This window comes from Dermochelys coriacea, chromosome 1, assembly GCF_009764565.3.
Source record: "Dermochelys coriacea isolate rDerCor1 chromosome 1, rDerCor1.pri.v4, whole genome shotgun sequence".
NCBI lineage: Eukaryota > Metazoa > Chordata > Testudines > Dermochelyidae > Dermochelys > Dermochelys coriacea.
In genome coordinates this window covers 263,605,621-263,630,117 of record NC_050068.2, presented here as the reverse complement: position 1 = coordinate 263,630,117, position 24,497 = coordinate 263,605,621, and the positions used below count along the sequence as shown (strand labels likewise).

Here is a 24,497-nt window from a genome sequence, read left to right as displayed (position 1 = left end):
AAAAAAAAAAAAAAAAAATTTCAAAGCATCTATTTTATGGATATCATAAAAATTTGGGTGCTTGCTCCCTCTGCTGGCAGTGCAGCAGCAGTTAATCATCTACAGGTGTTCTTCTTTGACATACTGATCCTGGTGTAAATACGGGATATGGGTTTAAGAGATTAAACAAAACATGTATTTCTGTTTTGCCTATCAGAGTGCTGTCTAAGCAATAATGGTTACTCAGATATGAGGACTAATGTTTAGCAGGTAGAAAAGAGTAAAAAGAAAAAGGAAGTGTGATAATGAATAATGTAAGTGTGAATGGAAAACAGTTGGGAGGAAAAAATTCTCTTTATTGTACAGTAGAACCTCAGAGTTATGAACACCAGAATTATGAACTGACCAGTCAACCAGACACCTCACTTGGAACTGGAAGTACACAACTAGGCAGCAGCAGAGACAAACAAACAAACAAACAAAAAAAACCCCCATCAAAACCAATACAGTACTGTGTTAAACATAAACTACTAAAAAAAAAAGAGAGCAGCATTTTTCTTCTGCATAGTAAAGTTTCAAAGCTGTATTAAGTCGATGTTCGGTTGTAAACTTTTTGTTCAGAGTTACGAACATTTCCCAAGGTGTTTGTAACTCTGAGGTCCTACTGTATCTTCTTTCAGGAAGTTACTTGTATTATCAATTACCGAATACAATATGTAGTGGCTGTAGGCTTGGAACCTACCTTGATATTTATTGGGAAAATCCAGTTTGGTTAAATTACAAGGTGTTGCATTCCAGGCAGGCAGCATAGCAGCTTTAAATGGATTAATGAGAAAAGCTCATTTATTTCCATAGGCAGTTTCCAGTTACAGTACCACTTTTTTCTTCTTCTTCTTCTTTTCTTTTTCTTCCAAGCATGCCTGAAGTCTTGAATCATAACAGATCCCTTGAGTGTTTTTGAGCAGAATGTTTTTAAAACATGATTTAAAAAGTCTATTTTTTAAAACAATTTAAATTTTATTTACATGTTGTTAGTTCTTTACTTCCCATTTTATAGTTTTTAATTGCTAAAGTAAATGTTTTCTGCTGCTTTAATTAATTTCCTAGTTAGTAGAATTTCAGATTTACATAGATTTTTTTACTAAGAAATATCACACTTAGAATGCTCATTTAAGATGAAAAAAGACAAGTCCAGAGTCTCATTAACATTATTCTGTGAGAACAACACAAACTCAAACCCTAAATTGATAAGCAAGTAGCCCTTCTGATCAACACTACCTTCCCGTCTATTGAACCTCCACAAGTCAAGAAAGCTGAAATGCTTGTGTTCCTACATCATTTAGAAAAAGATGCCTTGGACTTGGGAAAATTCTTGCTCTGCCACAGACTTCTTTGACCTTGGACAAGTCATTTTGCGTCTTTGTGCCTTAGAATCCCTGTCAATAATAATCCCTGCCTCTGAATGTTAAATACATTAAAAAAGATTGAGGTGCTTGGATACTATGATAATGGGACCATATAAGTTTATATATATGTAGATAAGGAACTTAGGTACTTTCGAAAACTTAGTTAAGGTATTGAATTATATGAAACTTTTCATTGTTAACAATGAAGTAGTATTATTTTGAAGTGACAGATTTTTATGCCCTGGGAATTTTTTTTATAGAAATGCAGTTTGAGCCTTGGATGCTGCAAACACAAATGCAGCTGGTTATATTTAAGCACATGGAACAGGAGTACTTGTGGCACCTTAGAGACTAACAAATTTATTAGAGCATAAGCTTTCGTGGGTTACAGCTCACTTGATCGGATGCATAGAATGGAACATATAGTAAGAAGAAATATATATACACATACAGATAAGTAGGAAGTTGCCATACAAACTGTGAGAGGCTAATTAGTTAAGATGAGCTATTATCAGCAGGAGAAAAAAACTTTTGTAGTGATAATCAAGATGGCCCATTTAGACAGTTGACAAGAAGGTGTGAGGATACTTAACTTTAGATTCAATATGTGTAATGAGTCGGCCACTCCCAGTCTCTATTCAAACCCAAGTTAATGGTACCTAGTTTGCATATTAATTCAAGGTCAGCAGTTTCTTGTTGGAGTCTATTTTTGAAGCTTTTCTGTAGCAAAATTAAGCACATGAGTAGTCTTATTATTGGCAGTGTATTCATGAGAGTAAAGTTTTATATACCTTCCATGCAAGCTTTTTGGATTTGTTGTCTTCCTCCCCACCCCCCTTTTTCTTTTCTTTTTCTTTTTAAAAATCTATGGTACCCAGGTATGCCCTGGTCACCAGGTTTCAAGCCATGTGCTTCTTGTTCCAGGCCTCTGCTACAGAGCGACCCACAAAATAGCTATTTGAAGGGCTGGGGGAAAGTACATGTGAAGGACTGGTGCTGGATTTGTGAGAAGTTCAAACCTAGGATAAAGAAGGATAGGGAAGCTCGGCTGAAATTCGTGCTGATGGAGGTGGTGTTTAGGCTACTGTCAGTTAACTCATCTGACACGGTACTGAGTGCTGCAGTGTCAATGAGAAGCACTCCTCCAGCTTTAGCAGAATCTCAGCACCGTTTTCCCTCACCCTTATCGAGGAAGAAATACAAAGCTTCTTCAGAGGCACCAACCAGGGAAAGGCCTCCACTCTCTAAGGCTTTGTCTATGCTGCCACTATTGTTGGTCAGGGTTGTGGGAAAAAAAGCACCAACAAAAGTTCTGGTGTGGACGGAGCTAATGCTACTTGTTGGGGTGGTTTAATTGTGCTGGCCGGAGAGCTCTCTCCTGCCGGCAAATAGTGGCTACATGGGAGACCTTCCAATGGCATAGCTGTGTAGCGGTATAGCTGTGCTGCTAGAAGATCCTTAGAATAGACATAGCCTAAGTCTCAGAAATGGTCAGGCAGGAGTCAAGTAGAGTGCACCTGAAACCTAAACATTCCTCCAGTGCCTAAGTTGCAACAGTCCACTCTGGCTCCACAAGGGGCACCATCGGCTTTTTCAGAACCACAACAAGATACTATCTTTGTGCCAACCACCCTGGAGCAAGAAACCTGCTCTGCCTCTCGGTGCTGGAGTCTGGTCCTTTGGCACTGCTGCCACTTCCACCAGCAGTTCAGCCTCTGGTGCTGCAGTTGCCTGCTTCCTGGACAGATTGTGCCTCAAAACTATCCAAAGGGAAGCCTGCTATGAGGCATCGCTCCCTCCATCACCAGTCTCTTGGCATTGGTTCCCAACACCAACTGGATCTAGCCCGCCATGGTGTAGGAAAAGGGAACTCATCGTCAGACTAGGAGGTGCGATCTTAATATTGCAGCCCCAAAGTAGGACCTTCCAGTCTGCACAAATTCTCTCTTCCCACCTACTACTTTGACCCTTCAATGGAACCTGCCATGGGAATGTGGCTGGGACAGTTGTGGCCAAGATCCGTATCAGTGGCCATTTCGGAACCTCTGGGGGCTTCCCCCAGCTTCAGATCTTCCCCACAGCATGCATACTTAGTGCCCTCATCTAGAAGGGATGAGTCTGCACACCAAGTGGCCCAGTCCCCAGACTCCAGCACCGGGCCTGGTAGAGAGAATCAAGAGGAGGTTCCAGACCCGGAGCAACAGCTGATAGAAGAGATTCTGCCTCCTCCAGTCTTGGCTTCCTCTTCGTCCTCTCCAGACAAGGCCATTTTGTCCAGCACGACTTCACCTCCTCTTGATGATTTCAAAGTTTTTTATCAGGAGTTAAAACTTGAGAGTAGATGCAGACTTAGGTGTACAGACCAAAGAGGTCAGCAAATAGTCACATCTCCTGGTTTACATGCTGTCATCAGTGGTCCCCTCCATTGTAGCTCTGCCAATTAATGAGGTGATACTAGAGCCAATAAAGGCTTTATTTATGGCAAACTCCATTCTCTTTGCCTCCCACCTCTAAAAGGGCAGAAAGAAAGTATTGTGTACTCTCCCAAGGGTTTGAGTACCTTTTAAACTTACTCACCTCTGGGCTTATTAGTTGTCACAGTGACTAATGAAAGAGAATGATGGAGGCACCTGCCTGTGCGCGCACTCTTCCCCCCCCCCCATCAAAAGATATGAAGAGGCTACGCATATTTGGCAGAAAGATTTATTCTACAGGAGTTTTGAAGCAGCATATTGCTAACCGGTAGGCTCTTTTGGGACAATACAATTTTAATTTGTGGGGTTCCATGGAAAAATTTCAAGAAGCTGCTTCCAGAGAATACTAGGCAGGTCTTCTCTTGCATGATCAATGAGGGAAGACCGGTTACAAGAATGTCAGTGTGTGTGGGACTGGACACCGTAGACCTGGCAGCTAGAACCATGACCTCCACAGTGACCATGCAGAGATCATCCTGGCTCCAGTATTCGGTCTTTCCTATGAAGCCCAGAGTACTATTCAGGATTTGGCATTCAAGCATCTTTCTTTATTCTTGGACCAGACGAACAGGGAGTTCCATGGACTTAAGAACTCTAGAACCATTCTGAAGTCCTTAGGTCTGTACACACCTGCCCCAATCAAGAAGCACTATTGGCCGTAGCTCAGTATTTTGCTCCTCCTCGTCAGCAGGACCTATCAAAAAGAGGTCTGGGGTTATAGGCATAGGCCTCCCTCTCCTGCTGCTTTAGCTCCGACTTCAGACCCATCAAAACACCTGGGAACTGCAAATCAGGCATTTTGATGCAACAGTTGACATACCAGTCTCCATCTCTCCGGACCCAAACCCCCTCATGGTTGCAAACCGTTTGTCCCACTTCCGCAGTTCTTGGTCCTAGATTACTTAGAACCAGTGGGTCTTAAGCACTGTGGAAGTGGGATGTGCACTCCAGTTTACTTACACCCCTCCCTCCCTCCCTCCCTGTCTGTTATCAGGGACCACTCAAACTCCTTATTCTGGAAGTTCAATCACTCTTTCACTTAGGAGTCATAGAGGAGGTTCCATGTGGCCTCAGAGGGAAGGGGCTTTATTCCCAATATTTCATAATCCCAAAAGTGAAAGGAGGTCTCAGACCAATTTTAGACCTGCATTTTCTCAACAAATTCTTAAAAAGGATTAAGTTTTGTATGGTCATCCAAGCTTCAGATATCCCTTCCCTTGAACCTGGGGACTGGTATGCTGCCCTCAGGTTAGTCAGTCAGTCAAGATCACAGGAAATATCTCCAATTTCTGGAAAATCAAAATAATTACCAATTCACTGTGCTGCCTTTCGGCCTGTCAGCAACTCCCATGGTCTTTACAAAGGTTATGGCAATAGTAGCTATATTCCTCTTAAGATGGATAGTGCTGGTTTACCCCTGCCTAGATAACTGGCTTGTCAAAGTCCAGTCCAAACTGCAAATGCAGAGCAGTGTTACCCTGATCCAGTGAAAGTCAGTGCTCTAGGACTGTTAATCAGCACAGAAAAATTTCCCCTCTCTCCGGTCCAGAAGATAAAGTTCATAGGCCCTGGATTGAGATGGATCCTGTACGGCCCCTTTCTTCTGCAGTACAGGTTCTAGACAACTTGATCAATTCTTCTTTGAGTGCTTGCTCATGTCTGTTCTACATTAGGCTAAGGGCATGCATGCCACGTGCACCATTGCCTGAGATTTTTCCTTCAGAGGTATCCGTCGGGCAGGCTTTAGCGCCCTCTGGTGCTGCATGCTCTTGTGCCAGTATAAGGGCCTGCCAACCACGCACCCTCTCATTCCTTGTAATTGTCTGGTGCAGTTGCTGGAACGATCCCTCTTGCTTCAGGAAGGCACCTTCTCAGTGTTTTTTTTTTTGGGGGGGGGGGATTGTTTCATAATTTGTTTAACTACTGATACTAGTCATCATTCCCAGTGCCGAGGAAGAAGCACAAAAAGCAGCATGCTGACAGCGGGCACTCACCAGTGCAGAAGAAGGACAAGCATGGGGACGGCAGCGGTGTGCAACCAATGTCAGGCCATTCCTCCACACTCAATCCTATGATGGCACCATCAACTCTGCCCAGAGCGGTGAGTCCGGAGTGAGATTCTCTAACACTCAGAAGCCACTGTGGCACCAGCTGTCTGATGGTTCCATTGACCCTGGAGGCCTTTGCGCTGGCTAGAGATTTACTTTTGCTTCTGGTCCCCCTGCCCCCCCCCCCAACTCTGAGGGAACAGCCAGCGGCTCCAGTGTCCATGAGCAGGAAGGAGCATGGTGCTAAGAGCTCCTTCCCAGGACCTTCTAGGGGCAAGCAGACCATGATACCGTTGTTGCAGCCATCTCTGGTCTGCTGCTCATCCCCAGCCTCCCGGCACTGAATGGAGCGTGACACTGCTCCACCATGGTCATGGAGGGAGGACTCTTAATATGAGTCCAAAGGGGAACTATACGTTCAGCCTAAGGACCACCACCAGTACCCAATCTATGAACTTTTGGACCTTGGTGCGGGTCCCCTGCCGGCACCAGGCCAATGGGTCAATGGCCACTGGAACCCCATGGGTTTTCCACCAGTACCATGTCCTTGATCATACTTGGTGGCTTCCTAGATGCAGACTACCGCCCCTTCCCACTCAGCACCGGACACCGACTCCGGTACCAACCTCAGTACCAATGTTCAGGATGTGGCTTCCATGGATGTTGTTGAGGCTCAGGAAGAGAAGGAGCGCCTTCTCCAGTGCAAGCCACCGCCTCCTCCCCAGATGAGGCTGTCTCTGGACAAAGTACCTCCCTTCTGTAGGACGACTTCAGGGTCCATCAGGATGTTTTGCAGCGGGTAGCAACTCACCTGGGACTAGAGATTGAGGATTTTAGGGAATCATCCAAGAGTATTATTGACATTCTGGCTGCAATAGATCTTGCAAGACCATGGCCAATTGTGTCACCCGAACCTCGCCTTCCTTAACCTAACTGTGTGGATGTTACATGGTTTGAAACCAGAGGAGCAGGCCTGTTTGGACCAAGTTAAACAGGTCTTGCTAGATAGCAGAAAGGCATCCACTAGGAGTATCTACCTGGCCAAATGGAAATGCTTCTCGATAGGGCGTCGCATTGAGGCCTTTCTCTGACCCAGTTTTCCCTTCAGGTTATTTTGCTCCATTGAAAAATAGTTGATATTAATTCAGTAGTAGTTCAGATGGTTGCTCCATCTGAAGCAGCGAGGTCTGGCCCATGCGTCTATCAAAGTGTACTTGGATGCAATCTCAGCCTTCCACCTGCCTGTGAACAGCAAGTCTGTACAGTTCTCTCACAAGATGACGGTCCAGTTTTTCAAAGGCCTGGAGAGAGACTATCCTCAGATCCATGAGCCTTTCCCTCCTTGGGACTTAAACCTGCTTTTGTCAAGGCTCACGGGCCCTCCCTTCGAACTGCTAATGTTGTGTCCCCTACTTCCCCTACTTCTGGAAAGTCGCCTTCCTGGTAGCAATCATCTCAGCTAGAAGGGGTTCTGAAATCAGGGCCTTAACATCAAAACCACCATACACGGTATTCTTCAAGGATAAGGTCCAACTGTGCCCCCATCCAACTTTCCTGCAAAAGGTGTTTTCATAATTCTGTAGCAACTAGGCTATTTTCTTGCTGTCTGCTTCCTGAAGCCTCACAAGAACTCTGAGGAGTGGTGACTGCACTCACTGGAGGTTAGGTGTGCCCTTGCCCTCTATACTGAGAGGATTAAACCCTTTCGCAAACCAAGCTCTTTGTAGTGGTAGTGGAAAGGATGAAAGGGCTTCCAGGATCAGCCCAGAGGATCTCGTCCTGGATAATCTCCTGTATTCAGGATTGCTTCAAGCAGGTGAACGTCACACCTCTGGCTATTCTAACCACTGACTCGGTGAGATCTCATGCCTCTTCAAAGGCTTTCCTTGCACATGTCCCAATCCAAGACATCGCTGGGCATCAACGTGGTCTTTGGTGCATACCTTTGCATCCCACTGTGCCATCACGCAACAAACTTGAGATGACACCAAATTCAGAAGAGCAGTGTTGCAGTCAGCATGTCTGTGAACTCTGAGCCCAGCTCCTAAGGTACTGCTTGTGAGTCACCTAACGTGGAATGGACATGAGCAAGCACTTGAAGAAAAAACAGTTACTAACCTTCCGTAACTGTTGTTCTTTGAGATGTGTTGCTCATGTTCATTCCCCAGCACTCGCTCCTATCCCTCTGTCAGAGTTGACCTGCAGTAAGGAACTGAGAGGGTTGGTGGCTGACAATGCCCCTTATACTGGTGCATGAGTGCACATCGCCAGAGGGTGCTAGAGCTGGCCCAATGAGTACCATGGAGGGAAAAATGTCCGGCAATGGTGCACGATGCATGCAGCATGCACACACCTAACCTAACGTGAAATGGATATGAGCAACACATCTTGAAGAGCAACAGTTTAGGAAGGTTAATAACTGTTTTTTATAGATTTGAAGACTTGCCCAGTCACAACAGCAGGAAACTGTTTGAGGCTTCTGCGTCACATGGCTTCTTGAACCTATATGGGTCAATATGCCAGAAAGCAACTCTGAACTCTGTGGGGCTGGCAGATATCGGCCTACTTACCAAGTCTCCATCAGTTAGACTTGGTGATCTACCCATGCCCTCACCTCCCTAGATTGGTGGACAGATCCAGCCAACGTATCTGTAGATGTTCTCTTTGCCTGCCTATAGCCTACTCTCATGCTAGTGACAGAGTCCACCTGGGTTCTCTACAAACACAGGGTCTATGGTCCTTTACACATCAATGTCAGAGAGCTGAAAGTTGTCAGACTGATGTGCCAGGTATTTCTATTGCAGATCAGGGAAGCAGCCTTTTAGCCCTTACAAACAACCTCAACAAGCAGGAGGGAGCTAGCTCTTTGCCACTCTGTCAATAAATGACTTTATTCTGGGAGCTCTGTATTGCCATCTTAGTAGATCTAGAAGCATCTTAGCTGCCAGATGTACAGAATGACCTAGCAGATAAATGAGTCACCATGACTGGTCTCTTTGCCCAGATGTGACCAGATACAGAAAGTGTCAGCAGTTCTGCTCCCTTAAGGATCACAATCCAGGTTCCATAAGATGCCTTTTTAATGACATGGTCAAGCAGGCTTCTGTACGCTTTTTGACCAGTCCCACTCATTCACAGGATATTGCCAAATATAAGATAGGACCAGGCCAGAGACATACGTATAGCGCCAGCATGGGCTCGTCAGCACTGGTTCTCCACTCTTGTGGTGCTGTCAGTGAAATCTCAAATTTCACTGCCACTAGACTCAGACCTAATCTCCAGGATCAGGGTTGCCCACTCCACCCAAGCGTACAATCACTTCACTTAACTGCATGGAACCTCCTGGCTAGACACTAGAGAGCAGACTTGCTCGAAAGATGTTCAAAAGATGTTCAGGAGGTCCACTTTCTACTTACCTTGCTAAAGAACTAAGAACTACTTACCTTGCTAAATGGAGGCATTTCTCTCCCTTTTTTCACCAGAACGGGGTATCACTGACCAGTGCTTCACTTCAGCTTATTCTGGACTACTACTTATTCTTGAGACTCAAAGGTTTGGTGGTTAGTTCCATCAAAGTATATGTGGTTGCTATTTCAGTGTTCCATCCTAAAGTGGGCAATCACTCTATTTTCTCCAGTGACTTGTCCATAAGACTTTTAAAGCACTTAGTCAAATTATACCCTCAAGTACAAGACCCCATTCCCCGTGGGGATCTAAACTTAGTATAGTCAAGACTTAAGGGTCCCCCATTTGAACCATTTGCTACCTGTTTGCTGCTGCATCTGTCAATAAAGGTGTCATTTTTGATAGTCATTACCTCGGCTAAAAGAGTAGGAGAGCTGAGGGCAGTAATATAGGGATCTCCATATACAGTTTTCTTTAAGGAGAAAGTTTACCTACCTCCTCATCCAAAGTTTGTCCCAAAGATAGTTTCCTCTTTCCTCATCAAACAGCCAATTTATATGCCTGTATTCTACTCAAAACCATTTTACAACCAGGGAGGAAGAGTGCTTGCATACCTTGGATGTTGAAAAGCCTTGGTATTTTGCCTGGTCAGAACCAGACACTTTCATAAATCCTCCCAGCTGTTCGTAGTAGTGGCAGACAGAGTAAGAGGTCCATCAGTCTTCACCCAGAGAATTTTTTCCTGGATTGCATACTGCATATTAGCATGCTATGACTTGGCTAATGTCGTTGCATCCATAAAGTCACAGCTTATTCGACAAAGTCACAGTCAGCCTCAGCAGCCTTTCTGCCGCAAGGCCCAACTGCAGACATTTATAGAAAGGCAACATGAACCTTGGTCCACACATTTGCTTTCTGCTGTGCTGGGGCTCAAGATTCCACAGATGATGCTACAGTGGGGCAAATTGTTCTCCAATATTTGTTGAAATATACTCCAATCCCACTTCCTGTCTTACAGCTTGTGAATCACGAAGAGTGGAATGCACATGTGCAATCACTTGAAGAAAAAATGGTTACTAACCTGTTCCATAACGGTTGTTCTTCGAGATGTGTTACATGTATCCATTCCACAACCTGGTCTTCTACCTCTCTTTATTGAAGAAAGAAGGAATGGAGGAGGACTGGGGTGGCTCTGCCTTTACACCTGTATGCAATGGCATGCAGCAGCAGAGCTTCGCCCAGTGGGTGCTGCTGAAGGAAAATGTTTCCGATGGCTGTGCACAGGGCTCACTGACACCAAGAGCAGAATGAACATATGCAATACATCTTGAAGAACAACAGTTTCAGAACAGGTTAGTATTGCTTTTTGGTGAGGAGGGGAGAGAATCAGGTTCTTGTTTTGTTTCTGAAACTCTGTAAAATTGAGTAAACGTTTTGTATGAAATGAAGTAAGAGTAAAATCTTTAGATTTCTAGTATCTTTGAAATAAGAATGTTTAGTTTTCAACCAAGGAACTGTTTACATCTCTCACATGAGTTTTTTTTGGTTGGATCTTAGGCTAGCCCAAGCTAATTTAAGAGTTGTCATTTTTCACTTTTAAATGTCAATAAGTTGATCAAGTGTAGTAATATATGACATTGTGAATCTTGTGAACTGAATCAGTAGACTTTTAGCACACAAAATTTAGCATTTCAGGGGGCTGGGTGTGGAGGAAAATATGAATGAGAAATGACATTAAAGTTATATAATGCTGTGTTGCTTTCATGAATGTGATGAAATCGATTTGCTTTAAAATGTTCTAAATGCAACTTTTAACACTCACTTTCTTGGGGTACCTGGATTAACTACTTACAATACTGTATAGCACGCATATATTGGGAGGGGCTATTTAGCAGTTTCACTAAACAATATTTTATTTTAATTCCTTGATATCCTTTTATTTTATTTTTATATTTTAAGGGTCAAGATGGATAGCACAGAAGAACCTCAGAAAAAAGTCTTCAAGGCCCGAAAAACAATGAGAGTAAGTGATCGGCAACAACTTGAGGCTGTCTATAAGGTCAAAGAGGAGCTATTGAAGACAACTGAAATTAAACTGTTAAATGGCAAACATGAAAATGGAGATTCTGATTTAAATTCCCCTTTAAGCAACACGGACTGCATGGAGGACAAAAAGGAGTTTAATGGTTTAGTGGATATATGCCTTGACCCTGAAGAAGGGAGAACTGAAAGTGAGGAAATCTCTGATGTCAAAAGTCCTGATGTCAGGGCAGAGAACAAAGATGGTGACCTAGATTGCAAACCTGAAACATTGTCTCCAGAGAATATTATCTCTGAACAAGAGCAGGAGGATCTTATCATTGCTTCAATCTCTGAGGGTGGAAATCAGGTACTTGATAACAAAAAAGATGATGACCTTCACGAAGAACACAGAATAAAACATAGTTTGGACCAAAGAGAGACAGAGAGCCCATCTGAAGGTGAAAGCAAAGTAAGCTGTGATGTTAATGACTCTTCAGAAGAGAAAGCAGAATCAAATGAATTAGCTGTTAGTTCTGATCTACCTGTTGAAGAAGAAAAAAGTGCTGAAGAAGAGGTTGTTGATGAAGATACTGTTGGAGAAGAGGCTATATCTAGCAGTATGGAAACTGACCAGGAACCAAAGGATGAAGGAGACCAATCTGCAGATCTTCCAGAAACCACTATTGAAAAGTCAGTAGAAGAACCAAGTGAGAATATCTTAGAAAACACAGACTCAATGGAGACGGATGAAATAATTCCAATTTTGGAAAAGCTGGCCCCAGCTGAAGATGAACTATGTTGTTTTTCTAAAACTTCCCTGCTTCCAGTGGATGACACAAGCCCAGATTTGGAAGATAAAATGGAGAACTCTTTGGGTTCACCATCCAAACACGAAATCAGTGAAAGTTTGCCCAAAGAAGCTTTCTTAGTACTTTCTGATGAAGAGGAGCCATGTGGTGAGAAAGAAGAGGATGGTGAAGTGGTACTACCGAACAAGACAAGTCCTCCAGGTTAGACACTGTTTTTGTTGTAGTTGTGGTACAAATACGAGAGTTTCATTCACTTATTTGATAAAATAGATTGATGTCTTGGTATACTGATTAATGACATGGACAGAATTTCAGCTTTCAGTTGTATATTTTGGAAGATTCTTCAGTTTATTCCATATTTGAATTAAGTCTTTTAAGAGAGCATCAAATTCAGAACAATTTTTGCTGTGATAATTCATGGGGTAAGGCCATTGCTAATAAAATAATGAGCTCTGCAGAAGAAAAATGATTAACTTTGCCAATTTTGAGATTCTTCTTAAAATATGAATAGCTGATTTAAGCAGAGCAATTAAATGACCAGCCATTGGAAGAACAAGTTGAAAGTACTAATAAATGTCTTGACTAGGTTCGAGCTCTGCTTAGGTACAGTGGAAAGGTTTGGGTGGAAGGTCAGGCAGCCTTGCATGGCCCTGGCAGAAGTTAAAGGTGCAAGGGTCATGCTTTAATTAATACCACTGATGTAAGGCCTGGCTTCAGTGCTCCCCTTTCTTGCAACATGCACAATATGCACATTACAGTGGGGAGGAGTTCCGGAAGGAGGTAGTGGAGCTGACACAGTCACCTCCACCTGCTGTACCCCAGTTAGGGATTCTCCAGGGACAGTTTGATTGCCTCAGGTTTATTTTGTCATGCTTAATTTATTGTACAAATATTGAAATACAGCAGAAATAATTTTTTGAAAATATATGCATCGCTCTCCTGCTGCTCCTCCACTTGCATGCCCAAAATGGAGGACAAAGGTATAAACTAAAAAACTGAGATTACCCCAGCACAAGTAATTGAAAAATTTAACAGCACTCCAAAGCTGAAATGATCTCTCTCAAAAATGATGGTGGGTGGAGATTTAGACCTTTAGTTACCATGCTTAAGATGAAGTTTTGTTGCTGTTTAAAACAAACAAAAAACAAAACTCCACTCCAGAGATGCATAATTAAAGATGGATCTAAGTTGGAGGAAAATATACATAACGTATGATATTGATAGAACCATGTTTTTGGGAATATGGTTTGCAGCTCTGCCTTTTTTGTTAAAGTGGATGTTACAAAAATTAGAGACAATGCAGTGACTGAGAACCCCAAAAATATAGGAACTAGAAAATCCTGGCTAATGAAAATAATTAGAGACAGTGAACTAAAGTTATTTCTACTTGAGATCAATGGGGCATTGCCAGAAATGACTTCAGTGAATAAGAAACCATATACCATTTTTAGAAGATGATAGGCTAGAGACCCTACCAGACTAATCATATTTTACTATTTCTATAGTACCTAAAACAGTATGAGATGTTCCAGAGATGTAGGAAAACAGGTTGTTGTCTCAAATAAGTTGCAGTCTAAATGGAAAACCTACTGATCAGAGCTGGAAGGCAACAAAAAAAACTATTATATTAATGTCAAATAAAAGAACAAAAGAGCACACATTTAAGGGAATTAAGGGCCAAAAATGTAAGCCATTTAAGTAAATATCTTTACAAAGACTGTAGTTAATAATTGGAGTAAACTACCTTGTGTGGAGATAATCTGATTACAAATAAAAGTTTTTGATAAAAGCATAACATTACTACTATTGTCCTAGAGCAGTAAATAGCACAACATTTAACAAAGCATAGGCATGAAGGACTATGCAAGGGGATGTAGAAGATGTTAACAGTTTACTAATCTTACAGTATGCAACATATGGCAGCATTGAAGGGGAGCTCAGTTTTCTGGAGTTTGGGAAACACTGAAATAATTAGACTAAAGAGTGTTAAAAATATGCTGGATATTTGAAGGAAAGAAGAAAATAACTAAACATACTAAGGCAACAGGCAGTATTGGCATGTTGTTAATATCCTGGTCTTTTCCTCTTTAGAATGCATATACTCCTATTTTACTTATTCTTCTCAGGTCTCATGTATTTTGAGAATGCTTGTGGTCTACAGTATTTTATCGATTAGCACATTTTGTGCTGTCTAGAAGACTCTGGAAAAGCTGTTCAAAGCAGAGTTCACGGAAAGGAAGGGATACGTGTTATCATATAATATTTAAACATTAGTTAGTTTTATTCTTTTAAAATAATGGAGGATTTAGCTCTCATTGACCATCTATCTTGAGAAATAGCTAACTTTCTAAAGTTTCCACTTTGCCAGTATGCATCAAGATGTTTAAAACTGAGCTGCCCAAGGCAGAGACTTGCCATTTTAATCTGTCTATAAACTGCCATGTGCACCTGTGGTGTTATATAAATAATTCATGGGAAACTTCAGTTTCAACATACATGTGCCAAGGCTCTATTATGGGTTAGCCATTAATTGTCACTCCTGTAAAGCTCTGAATAGTGCTTCATGGTGTGATTTACATCATACTTATTCCATGCAGCTGTTTCTTTTGTACAATTGAGTTGACTTGTCTCGATCATTGAGGGAGGATTTAACTAATCCTAATACATTGTTGGGCCTAATACATTCCAACAGGAATTTTTAAAAGTGTTGAGTATGCTAAGATTGTGTTGTCTATGTGGATAAACTCTAATTATGTTGTTGATATTGCAGACTCGTGGTCTCTCTACCATGCACTGTGCTTATGATGCATGGAATTATACCACGTAGAAGCATACACAAATAACAGGTTTTCTATGAACTATATAAGAACCACCATATTTAAGGGCAAACTTAAAAAGACATCAGAAATCTCAGTGAAATGATCAGGTGCTCACTAAATCTTTAAGACATCTGAAGAGGGGTAAGTGGGGTGTCCTTTCTGATGATATAACTCTTTCCCTGGTAGTTTAAACAGTCTTTGCAGTCCCTTTTGAATTCGAAAGGAAAAGTTTTTGAATGGCAGTTCCCTCCTCCTCCTTGCCTCCCCAGTATGGAGGAAATTCACCCAACCCTAGACTAAAAGGTAATGGGGGCTTATCTGCATTACTGTCTAGTTTGTGGTGAGTGGGGGTACTGACATAGAGAAAGAGAAGAAGGTAATTTGGCTCATGTTCACCTGGAGATGCTCCCTGGGAGTGGAATATCTCACTAATTCAGTGCAAGTTCTGGACAAAGAAGGAATCATTTTGGATGGGGAAAGCTGGGGATCCCAGATCCCCTCTCATATACACTATAAACATACTGCTACAGGTAAAGCAGGAGGTGAATCCTTAAAAGCTATCTAGCTTCATTCCCTGCTCATGTTGTGGTCCCTAATGTATAGAATTGCAGAAGCAAGTTCACGTATGTAAGACTTCGGGCTCATGCAGCAACTCGTCAACCCAAGATTCTTTCCGCACGCTCTCATAAGCCTCTATCTGTTCATGCTGCTAAAGGCTTAGAATGTATGGTTTTCCCATGACTCTGGGAATGGAATCTAAACCCCAGGAGAAAAGAGACAATAGTGGGGAAGAGAAGAGTTGGGTAACGAAAAAAGACAAGAAGGAAAAAGAGAGGAACGGGGCAGGGGGTGGGGAAAGAGAACCCAGCAATTGTCAGGCATGGTATAAAAGGAACAGGGGGCGGGGGGAGAAAGAGATGTCCATTCGTCAACCTTTCCTGAAGTTTGGGGGGGAGGGATAGCTCAGTGGTTTGAGCATTGGCCTGCTTAACCCAGGGTTGGGAGTTCAGTCCTTGAGGGGGCCATTTAGGGATCTGGGGCAAAAATTGGGGATTGGTTCTGCTTTGAGCAGGGAGTTGGACTAGATGACCTCCTGAGGTCCCTTCCAACCCTGGTATTCTATGATTCTAAGGGGGAGAGTTTCAACAAAGATTTGAACTCCTTTTAACCTTCAGATAGCAATCTATTAACAAAGAAGAACTTTTGGTTCCTAACTCCCAGGGTGATTCTGATTTTCCCCAAAATTGAGAAAACCTCAAAGGTTTTGTGACATGAAACTCAAAACACTTATTGAATGTCACTTCTTTTATAAGCATATTTATTCCTCAGATATAAAAGGCACAGTTGTCAAATTAAATGCTTGCAACTTTGTAAATAAAACACAATGCAATAATCAAGTTTGCGGATTAATTAGTTAATTACTACTGCCAGTGATGCAACTAGAATTCATTTCTTACCGATATGCTGCACTCACAGGAGGGACACAAAGGTGGGGAGCACGTGACTTCTCCCTGCCCCTAGCCCAGGGCCATGCGCTCTCCCCGTCCCTCCCCATGATCCATCCCAGGTTACCTGTGGGGCGCTCTGACCTCCTGCTGCACCAGAGACTTCTGAACCGCAGGGCTCTCTGGAACTGCAGCAGTGAAAGGAACAGAATGTGGGGCCACTGGGTGCAGCTGAACCACCCCCAGTCCTGTCCTCTGGCGGGGCTGCTGTTCAGACCCCAGACAGGACTCAGGAGACGCAGCTGCATGGAAGGGCTGGGGGTGGGGATGGGGCGGTACAGCTGCGCTGGAGGAGCTGCTGGTGTAGGGCCGCTGTTCTGCTTCTCCTGTCTCTTTCTGGTATAGAGTACCAGCTATAAATATCTTACTGGTAGAGTGGACCGGATCACCATACTTGCACTACTGACTACAGAACTGGTCTTTTGTAGCGTCACTTAAATACAGATACACTTTCACCAAATATTTTGATTTTTAGTACATGGCCTCCTATCAAATCTTAACCAAACCAATCCAAATGTGCTAACATGTCCAGTCACTACTTTGCTGGATGGACAGGAGCACTTGTCTCTTAATGTACCACTATAGTCCAATAAAAAAAATTGTGGCATTCAATGTCAGATGACTCAGTCGCAGGGGATTCAGGCTTCAGGGCTAAAAATTGCAGTGTAGATATTTGGGCTCAAACTGGAGCCATGGCTTTGAGTCCCACTCCTCACAGGGTTTCAAAGCCTGAGCTCAGCCTGATCCCAAACGTCTATACTATAATTTTTAGCCCTGCAGCCTGAGTCCCACGAGCCTGAGTCAGCTGATCTGGGCCAGCTGCAGCCATACTGCGAGTCTTTTATTCTAATGTATACATACCCTTAAATTTACAGAATTCTGAAGTCGTACTGTCTTCAGTGATTTAACTATCATAATTTATCACCATTTTGATGCAATGGACTGTGAAACAGCGTCTTTCAGAAATATAGATTTGGAGTGGAATGCTGCATCTTCAATTTTAAATGATTGGAAATGAAGGAGGACTCTCAGGCTGTATCTACACTACCACTTATGTCGGTATAACTTATGTTGCTCAAGGGTGTGAATAAGCCATCTTCCTGAGCAACGTAAGTTATACTGACACAGCGCTGTGAACATAGCTACCGCCACCCGTTGGGAATGGATTAATTAAGCCAATGGGAGAAGCTCTATTGTAGGCTTAGAGTGGCTACAGTAGACAGCTTACAGTGGCTCTGTAGCCTCAGAATTATGTCCTATCAGCCACATTTCAGCCTTTTTTCTGTTCTGGGCTCTACGTACGACCTTTCTATTTGTGATCGCTCATATTGACTAAATAATGGAAAGGTTCTGTGGTTTCTCTGGATATTTTTGGACTTTGCCTTGTATGGTTCTAGTTCTTTGTGATTAATTAGATCAAGCTGGAGTTCCACTGAGACCACAAAAATGGTTTTGTGCTCTGTAATCTTTCCAGGCCTTCAGAAACCATCTTCAGTTGCTTTTTTAAACTTAATGTGGGTTACCTTTAAATCAAAGATCCATGGTCCCACTGCAAATTGCAGACTGCTTCTAATGATTGGATGTAAATATAGAAATTTTTCCTGAGAATGTTGGGATACTGGGACCTCAGTCCTTTTATTTATTTTATTTATTTTTTCAGTCAATCAATCAAGCAGCTGATTATGATTACAGAAGAATATTTTAGCTTCCACAATGTGATTTAAAATTGTTTTAAGTATGATTTCTGTTTCAGTGAGCTTTAAATAATGTGCTGAACACCCATTAATCAGAAGTTTAGAAAGATATCTAATCTTTCCATTTTATTTCTGTTTTCTGTGCAATTGCCAAAGACCCACCATATAATACTTCTCTTTGTATTCTTGTGTGGCATCTTAATCTATTTGGACACAACATTTTGCAGCTTTTTTTTTCTTTTTTTTTCTTTTCAGATAAAAAAAACAGTAGTACAAAGTAAAAACACTCCATTTGCTGAAAGGGTGCTATAGCCATTATCGGGTCATTTCTCATGCTTGACCAGCAATCTTGCATCAGGGTCAGTGTTTCTTTAATTTTTCCTCTCTACTCACTTGCCACATATCTAGTAGTCGACCTGTGAGTTTAAATATGTCTGAGGAGTATATTCAGAATGAAGTGCTTCAACTACTTTATTGCTTATTTTGCACTGTATTGAAGGTGGTGGTGATGTAAAAGAATGCTGCAATTCACCTACCAAGTTAAGACTTCACCTTTCAGTTGATTTTTATGGCACAATCAGAGAATGCCATGGGTGTTGAAGATGAAGCTGGAGTTGAAAGAGCTGCCGAAAGCACAGGAACAAGGATTTAAACTATCATTGGTGGCTGTTTCAATGATGATACTGACATAGAACATGTATGACTTCCAGGATTCATTAAACTCAGTATTTTGCTCTTTGACTTCTATGGGAAGAGTTATGTTCATTGGTTCATTTGGTCTTAAAAATATGAAGAAACATATTTTCTCTACAATTTGAGATGAGAATGAATGCTTCTGTTTTTCTGAACAGCAATTCTTTAAAAGGTTTAAGTTTCATTTTTTTGACAAATTACCTATTTTTTGTTACTTTGGTCCGTTTAGTAGTATGTTTGCTACCACTTCTTTCTACATAAATTCATACACTGATGTTAGTTAATCACTGAACACTAATTACCCATTTGTAGTATTGATCAGCAGCTTTCACATACACTACAGTTAGAAAGAAAACAACCACTTAGTGAATTAAATACTGTAGAAACCATAGCCTGAAAATGTTATCAGAAGCTCTGTTCACCTTCTAGAAGTTCTTAGATTCTAGCAAACCATGTCTCCCTAGCAGTTTATAGCTCTACCCACTTTCCTCTTTTTCTGCTTCCAGTAACCATTGACTCCTCTCTTTAGATGTCAGTGACTCTGTCCATTCTGTGTTCCTTTATACTTCTAAATCCTGCGAATACTTTTATACATGCTTAACTTTTAGCAAAAGTGAATCCCTTGTAGTCAATGAAATCCTTCATGCTAGTATAAAATTACATACCTGCTTAAGTGTTTGCAGGATCAGGGCCATAGCTTTCAATATATGCCTTTAATAGTTTTGTAAAATTCAAGTACCAATACTGGTAGTGGCATTAAAAAAACTCATCATTTTACATTTTAGTTCATTGTACATTGTATCTAAAGTTTCAGTACCACAAATTTTCAAACCTGTTTTTCGAAACAGGCTATGATTCTCTCCTTGGCTGTACAAATACTGTATCAAGTCGGAGTAAGGAGATTATACATAACCTCTGCATATGGCACTGGTGAAATCACTATTGGAATACTGTGTCCAATTCTGTGCTCCTCTTCAAAAAGGTTGCTGAAAAATTGGAGAGAGTTCAAAGAAGATCCATATGAATGATTCGTGGACTGAAAAATATGCCTTACAGTGAAATACTTAAGGACCATCAATCTATTTAGTTTATTCAAGAGAAGGTTAAGAGGTGACTTGTTCATAATCTAGAAATACCTATATGAGAAGATATCTGATAGTAGAAGACTCTTAATGTAGTAGACCAAAATGTAGAAAGAACCAGTGATGAAGCTGAAGCTAAAGAAATTCAAACTGAAAACAAGATGGACATTTTAAAGTCATGGGGTAATTAACCATGGAAACAACTTACCAAAGGATGTGATGGATTCTTCATTACTTGAAATCTTTAAATCAAGATTGCATGTTTTTCTAAAAGGTCTGGCATAGTTCAAGAATTAACTATTGGCTTTTTGTGGGAATTACTGGGTGATAGTTTTGCAGAAGGTCAGACTAGATGATCACAATCTCTTCTCGGCTTAAAATCATGAAGTCTTGCAAACTAGTAGTCATGAAAGTTTCTTCATAGAACATAAAAGAAATATTGGCGCCTCCTACTTCATTCTCCTGTACCTGGAATTTTCTCAGGACTTCTTCGAGAACGTGTATGGCCTTACAGCCTTTGTCCTGAAGCCATTTGAAATCACAGGTTGGGTGTCCTGTGGATCTGACATCTGGGATGCTAGGTTTTTCCATGTGATGATTGGAAAGTGTGAGGTGTAGGTCCTTGCCCCGCTTTCTCCTCTTCCTCTTCCTGATCCTAAAATCTTCTCTTTATGTTCTCTCCCACTGTCCATCTCCCCTCTTGATCCGTTTTTGTTGAATTACTTGGATCAGTACTTAGAGCTCTCTGAGAAATTCCTCTAAGTGTCCCTTGCTTCACTTTGTAAATTGAGTTCAAGTATAGTCTCTACGGGTGTTCCACCTCAGGATATGTGCCCGCCTGTGCACTCTTGATCAGAGATTTTAGTTAGGAGTGTCCGTGGATCCATGCCTGCACACAGTACACCCTCATGCTCTGATTTGAGTGTTTGTAGGGAGTTGCCCACCTGCCACGCCACTCCAGTACCTTCTCAACCACATTCAGATGGAGTGTTGAGATGTCCACTGTTCACCTTACAGCTACTGCCTTATCCTTTATATCCTTTATATTTTTCTTTATTTTTTCTCAGTATTCTATTTAATTTTTGTTTTTGTTTAAGTACAGATTTGTGCTTTTGGGGCAGTATCTCCACAACTCTACTGCCTCCCCTCCCTCCACGCGCTTTTTTTTTTTTTTCTGGCCAGATCATTCTTCACCCTTCTCCTTTTTGTTTGTTTGTGGACTCCCTGCTTGGGTTACGCCAAAGACCCTGGTTTTCAAACCCTGTCAGACCTTCCACAGGCCTTTCCCCATTAGTGATGGACATTTAAACTGCCTTTAAGAGTATTTATGTCCTATCAAAGTGCATGGTCTGCTCTGGGTTTAGGGGCAGCTCTTGGAAGTTGAAAGAAGATAGATTGAAGCACCTCCTGATGGAGCATTGTTGAGACCTGCAGGGTACCCTTCCCTCCTGTACACTGCCCTCTACTATTCAGACTGCTCCAGTGACTTCGTCCTCAGTAAGCAGAGAGCATGGGGAGCTTTGGAAATGAAGCATTCCTAGAGGAAGAAAATCCATTCTCCGTAAAGAGAATTCAAAAGAAGGGGAAAGTAATCTCTGAGGCCAAGGAGACCTCACATCCAGGTATGGGTACTACTGAGGCTTCTGTGGGCCCCAGTACCTAGATGCTGGCACCCACCAACAAGTCTTCTGGTACATTCCACACTGAGAAGTCTTCTAGCAAACCACACCAAACAGCACCAGCAGATATCTCCACACAGGACTCTTCTAGGAGCTCAGACTGTTCTCAGAAGCCTTCAACGTATGCTCCGGTACCATCCTCTGCCCTGTCTCTGGTACCATTTGAGGTCATGGTGGAGCACTATCCAGGCTGTCTGGTACCAACCAAGTTCCTCTCCCAGGAAGATCTTCTAGTTGCTGAAGAACCTGGATCTTCCCTCTAAAGGGGTTCTGAAGAGGGATCCCTCACTGATCTCAGTTTTTCAGTCATTGCTAGTGTACCCCAATACAAAGACCTGGCCACCAGAATCAACATGATTACTAGCCCCTCAATCTCTTGTTCTGGCTCTCAGCACCAATGCCAGGGGCTCCTCCGCTGGACATGGGTAGATACCTCTTTTGATTCAGAGATTTCTATGCAGGACTCTATTTCTTTCCCGTTTCAGTCTTCCTCTCTGGATGTATTTCCCATAGTGAAGACTCCCAGGAACCAGCAGTTCATGTCAGCCTCAGCAGGAACAACTTTGGACTTCTGCTGTTTTTCACTATGCAACACTACAGTGGGCTTTTTGGAACCCCTGGGCTCCTTATGGTGACCTTCCACAAAAGGCCCCATCCAGACCAAAAGTCACTGGTACAGCAGGACACTCGTTGTCGTGTCGTCCCCCGTTCTCCTCCCCCCCCCCCGAAGAAGACCTCTAAAGGAGAAAGAATTAATGGTAGAGGAGGAGACAATACTGGCAAACAAGTTGTCCTACAACCATCTTATGTAGATGATATCTGGGCCTTTCCAGACCTGGGTAAAAGAATACCAGAGTCACTTCAGATACCCTTGGAGGAAATCCAGAAGAGACAATACTGCATTCTGTCCCCCGGGCAAGGTTGCCTTACCCATTAAGGAGCATTATAGTCACCAGCCCACACTGTCTGGCAGACATCTGTGACCATCTCACCCACTTCCACATGGGTCGACCAAAATATTATGTACCAGCCAAGGATCTGGAGTACTTTTTTCTTCTGTCCCACCTCCCATTTCTTGTAGTGGATGCTGTCAATGAGAGAACAGACAAGCTTCTAGACCTTTTAGGCCATAACAGCTACTCATCAGCTGCTCTCCAGCTTAGGATTATGAACTATCAGGCCCTGATGTCAAAATGTGATTTCACAATATATGGTAAATTTTCAAGTTTTATTGATAATTTGCCCCAACACCAAAGAAAACTGTTTAAAGTCCTCATCTCAGAAAGCCAGATGATTGCAAAAACTTCCATACAAGCTTTCCTTGGTGCTGCTGGCACAGCCTTGTGTTCAATGGCTACCACCGCTGTCATGCATCCAGGCTCCTGGCGGCAAGCTTACAGCTTTCCCAGGGTAGTGCAGAAAAGTGTGGAGGAACCTTCTCTTTGAAATGCCTAAACTCTTCAGTAGTGGCAGCAGTGGCTCTCTCCAATCTCAAATATTCTATGGCTACTCTACAGTCCCTCAGGATCTAAACAACTTGATGCTCTCTACTAGTACAGTGCCAGACCTACAGCAAACCTGCAGTTCCCTGCAGAAAGAGGTTCAGATTTCAGAAAAAGGGGCCCTCTTTAATGGTGAATCCCAGTCGGTGACCTTCTCCAAGTGGCCATTTTGACCAGTTGGTTAAGGGTCAAAATCCATTTCCTACTCCAGATCACTCACTGCACAAAACCACCCTTCCTCCACCATTTGGGAACAGTCTCTCTTGTTTTCTATCTTTCTGGGAGCTCATCACATCAGAGAGAGGGACTACAGGTGTATTTCAGTGGAATATTCCATCCAGTTCAACCCATCCCTCCTTCCCATCCTCCATCCCCGTCCCTCTTCAGAGGCACTTCTCATGAGGGACTCCTAAGGCAGGAGGGTCTATCTCTCTCCTACTTTTTGGAGTGATTGATTCAGCTCTCCCCAGATTCATTGATAGAGGTAATTCTAGGTAATTCTTGGTTCCCAAGAAAAAAGGTTGATGGAGACCAATCCTTGAGTGCAGGATTCTGAACATATTTATCATTTTGAAGCACTTTAGAGTCGTAATCCTAACAATAATAATTCTGGAGACTAGTTCACCACCCTTGACCTCCAGGATGTACACCCATCGCCTACAGTTTGTCATTGTGCAAGGATCATTACAATACAGTGTCCTCCCATTTGGCTTTTCAACCACCCCAAGAGCCTTTACAAAGGTACACTGTGGTCAGCCTCATCTCCTGACTTCAACTGATACCACAGTTTTGCCTGCAGCTATTCGGCCACATGTTGGCCTGCACATTTGTGAAACCCCATGTGAGACTGCACTTCCAGTTCCTTCAGGCCTGGCTCAAGACTGGCCCAGCAGGCACAGTCTTTCAAAGTAACAGGTTTCAGAGTAGCAGCCATGTTAATCTGTATTCGCAAAAAGAAAAGGAGTACTTGTGGCACCTTAGAGACTAACACATTTATTTGAGCATAAGCTTTCGTGAGCTACAGCTCCCCCCCTGCTGCTGGTGATGGCTCATCTTAAGTGACAGTGTGTATGATAAAACCCATTGTTTCATGTTCTCTGTGTTTGTATATAAATCTCCCCTCTGTATTTTCCACCAAATGCATCCGATTAAGTGAGCTGTAGCTCACGAAAGCTTATGCTCAAATAAATTTGTTAGTCTCTAAGGTGCCACAAGTACTCCTTTTCTTTCAAAGTAGGCACCTTACCACCAATAGTTCTCAGCTCCCTCCAGTAGCAGAAGGATCATCACAGAGATTGTGTGGGAATCCCCTTTTCATGTCCACCCCCCATCAAGGGTCGTTACTATACCTCACAACTGGAATAAGGTGTCCATCTTCAA

General features: G+C 42.5%; 1 protein-coding gene across 11 annotated transcripts in view; it reads left to right on the top strand.

The window, feature by feature from the left end:
• LOC119849942 (activating transcription factor 7 interacting protein) overlaps positions 1-24,497 on the top strand; it is a 181,503-nt gene that overhangs the window by 63,221 nt on the left and 93,785 nt on the right. For 7 of the 11 annotated variants that reach the window (XM_043502632.1, XM_043502617.1, XM_043502610.1 and 4 more), the window contains exon 3: positions 11,271-12,344. In XM_043502632.1, coding sequence (XP_043358567.1) covers positions 11,271-12,344 — 1,074 coding nt within the window. The remainder of the gene's footprint in view (positions 1-11,270; positions 12,345-24,497) is intronic. The other 4 variants (XM_038387376.2, XM_043502638.1, XM_043502615.1 and 1 more) reach the window with 1 other exon arrangement.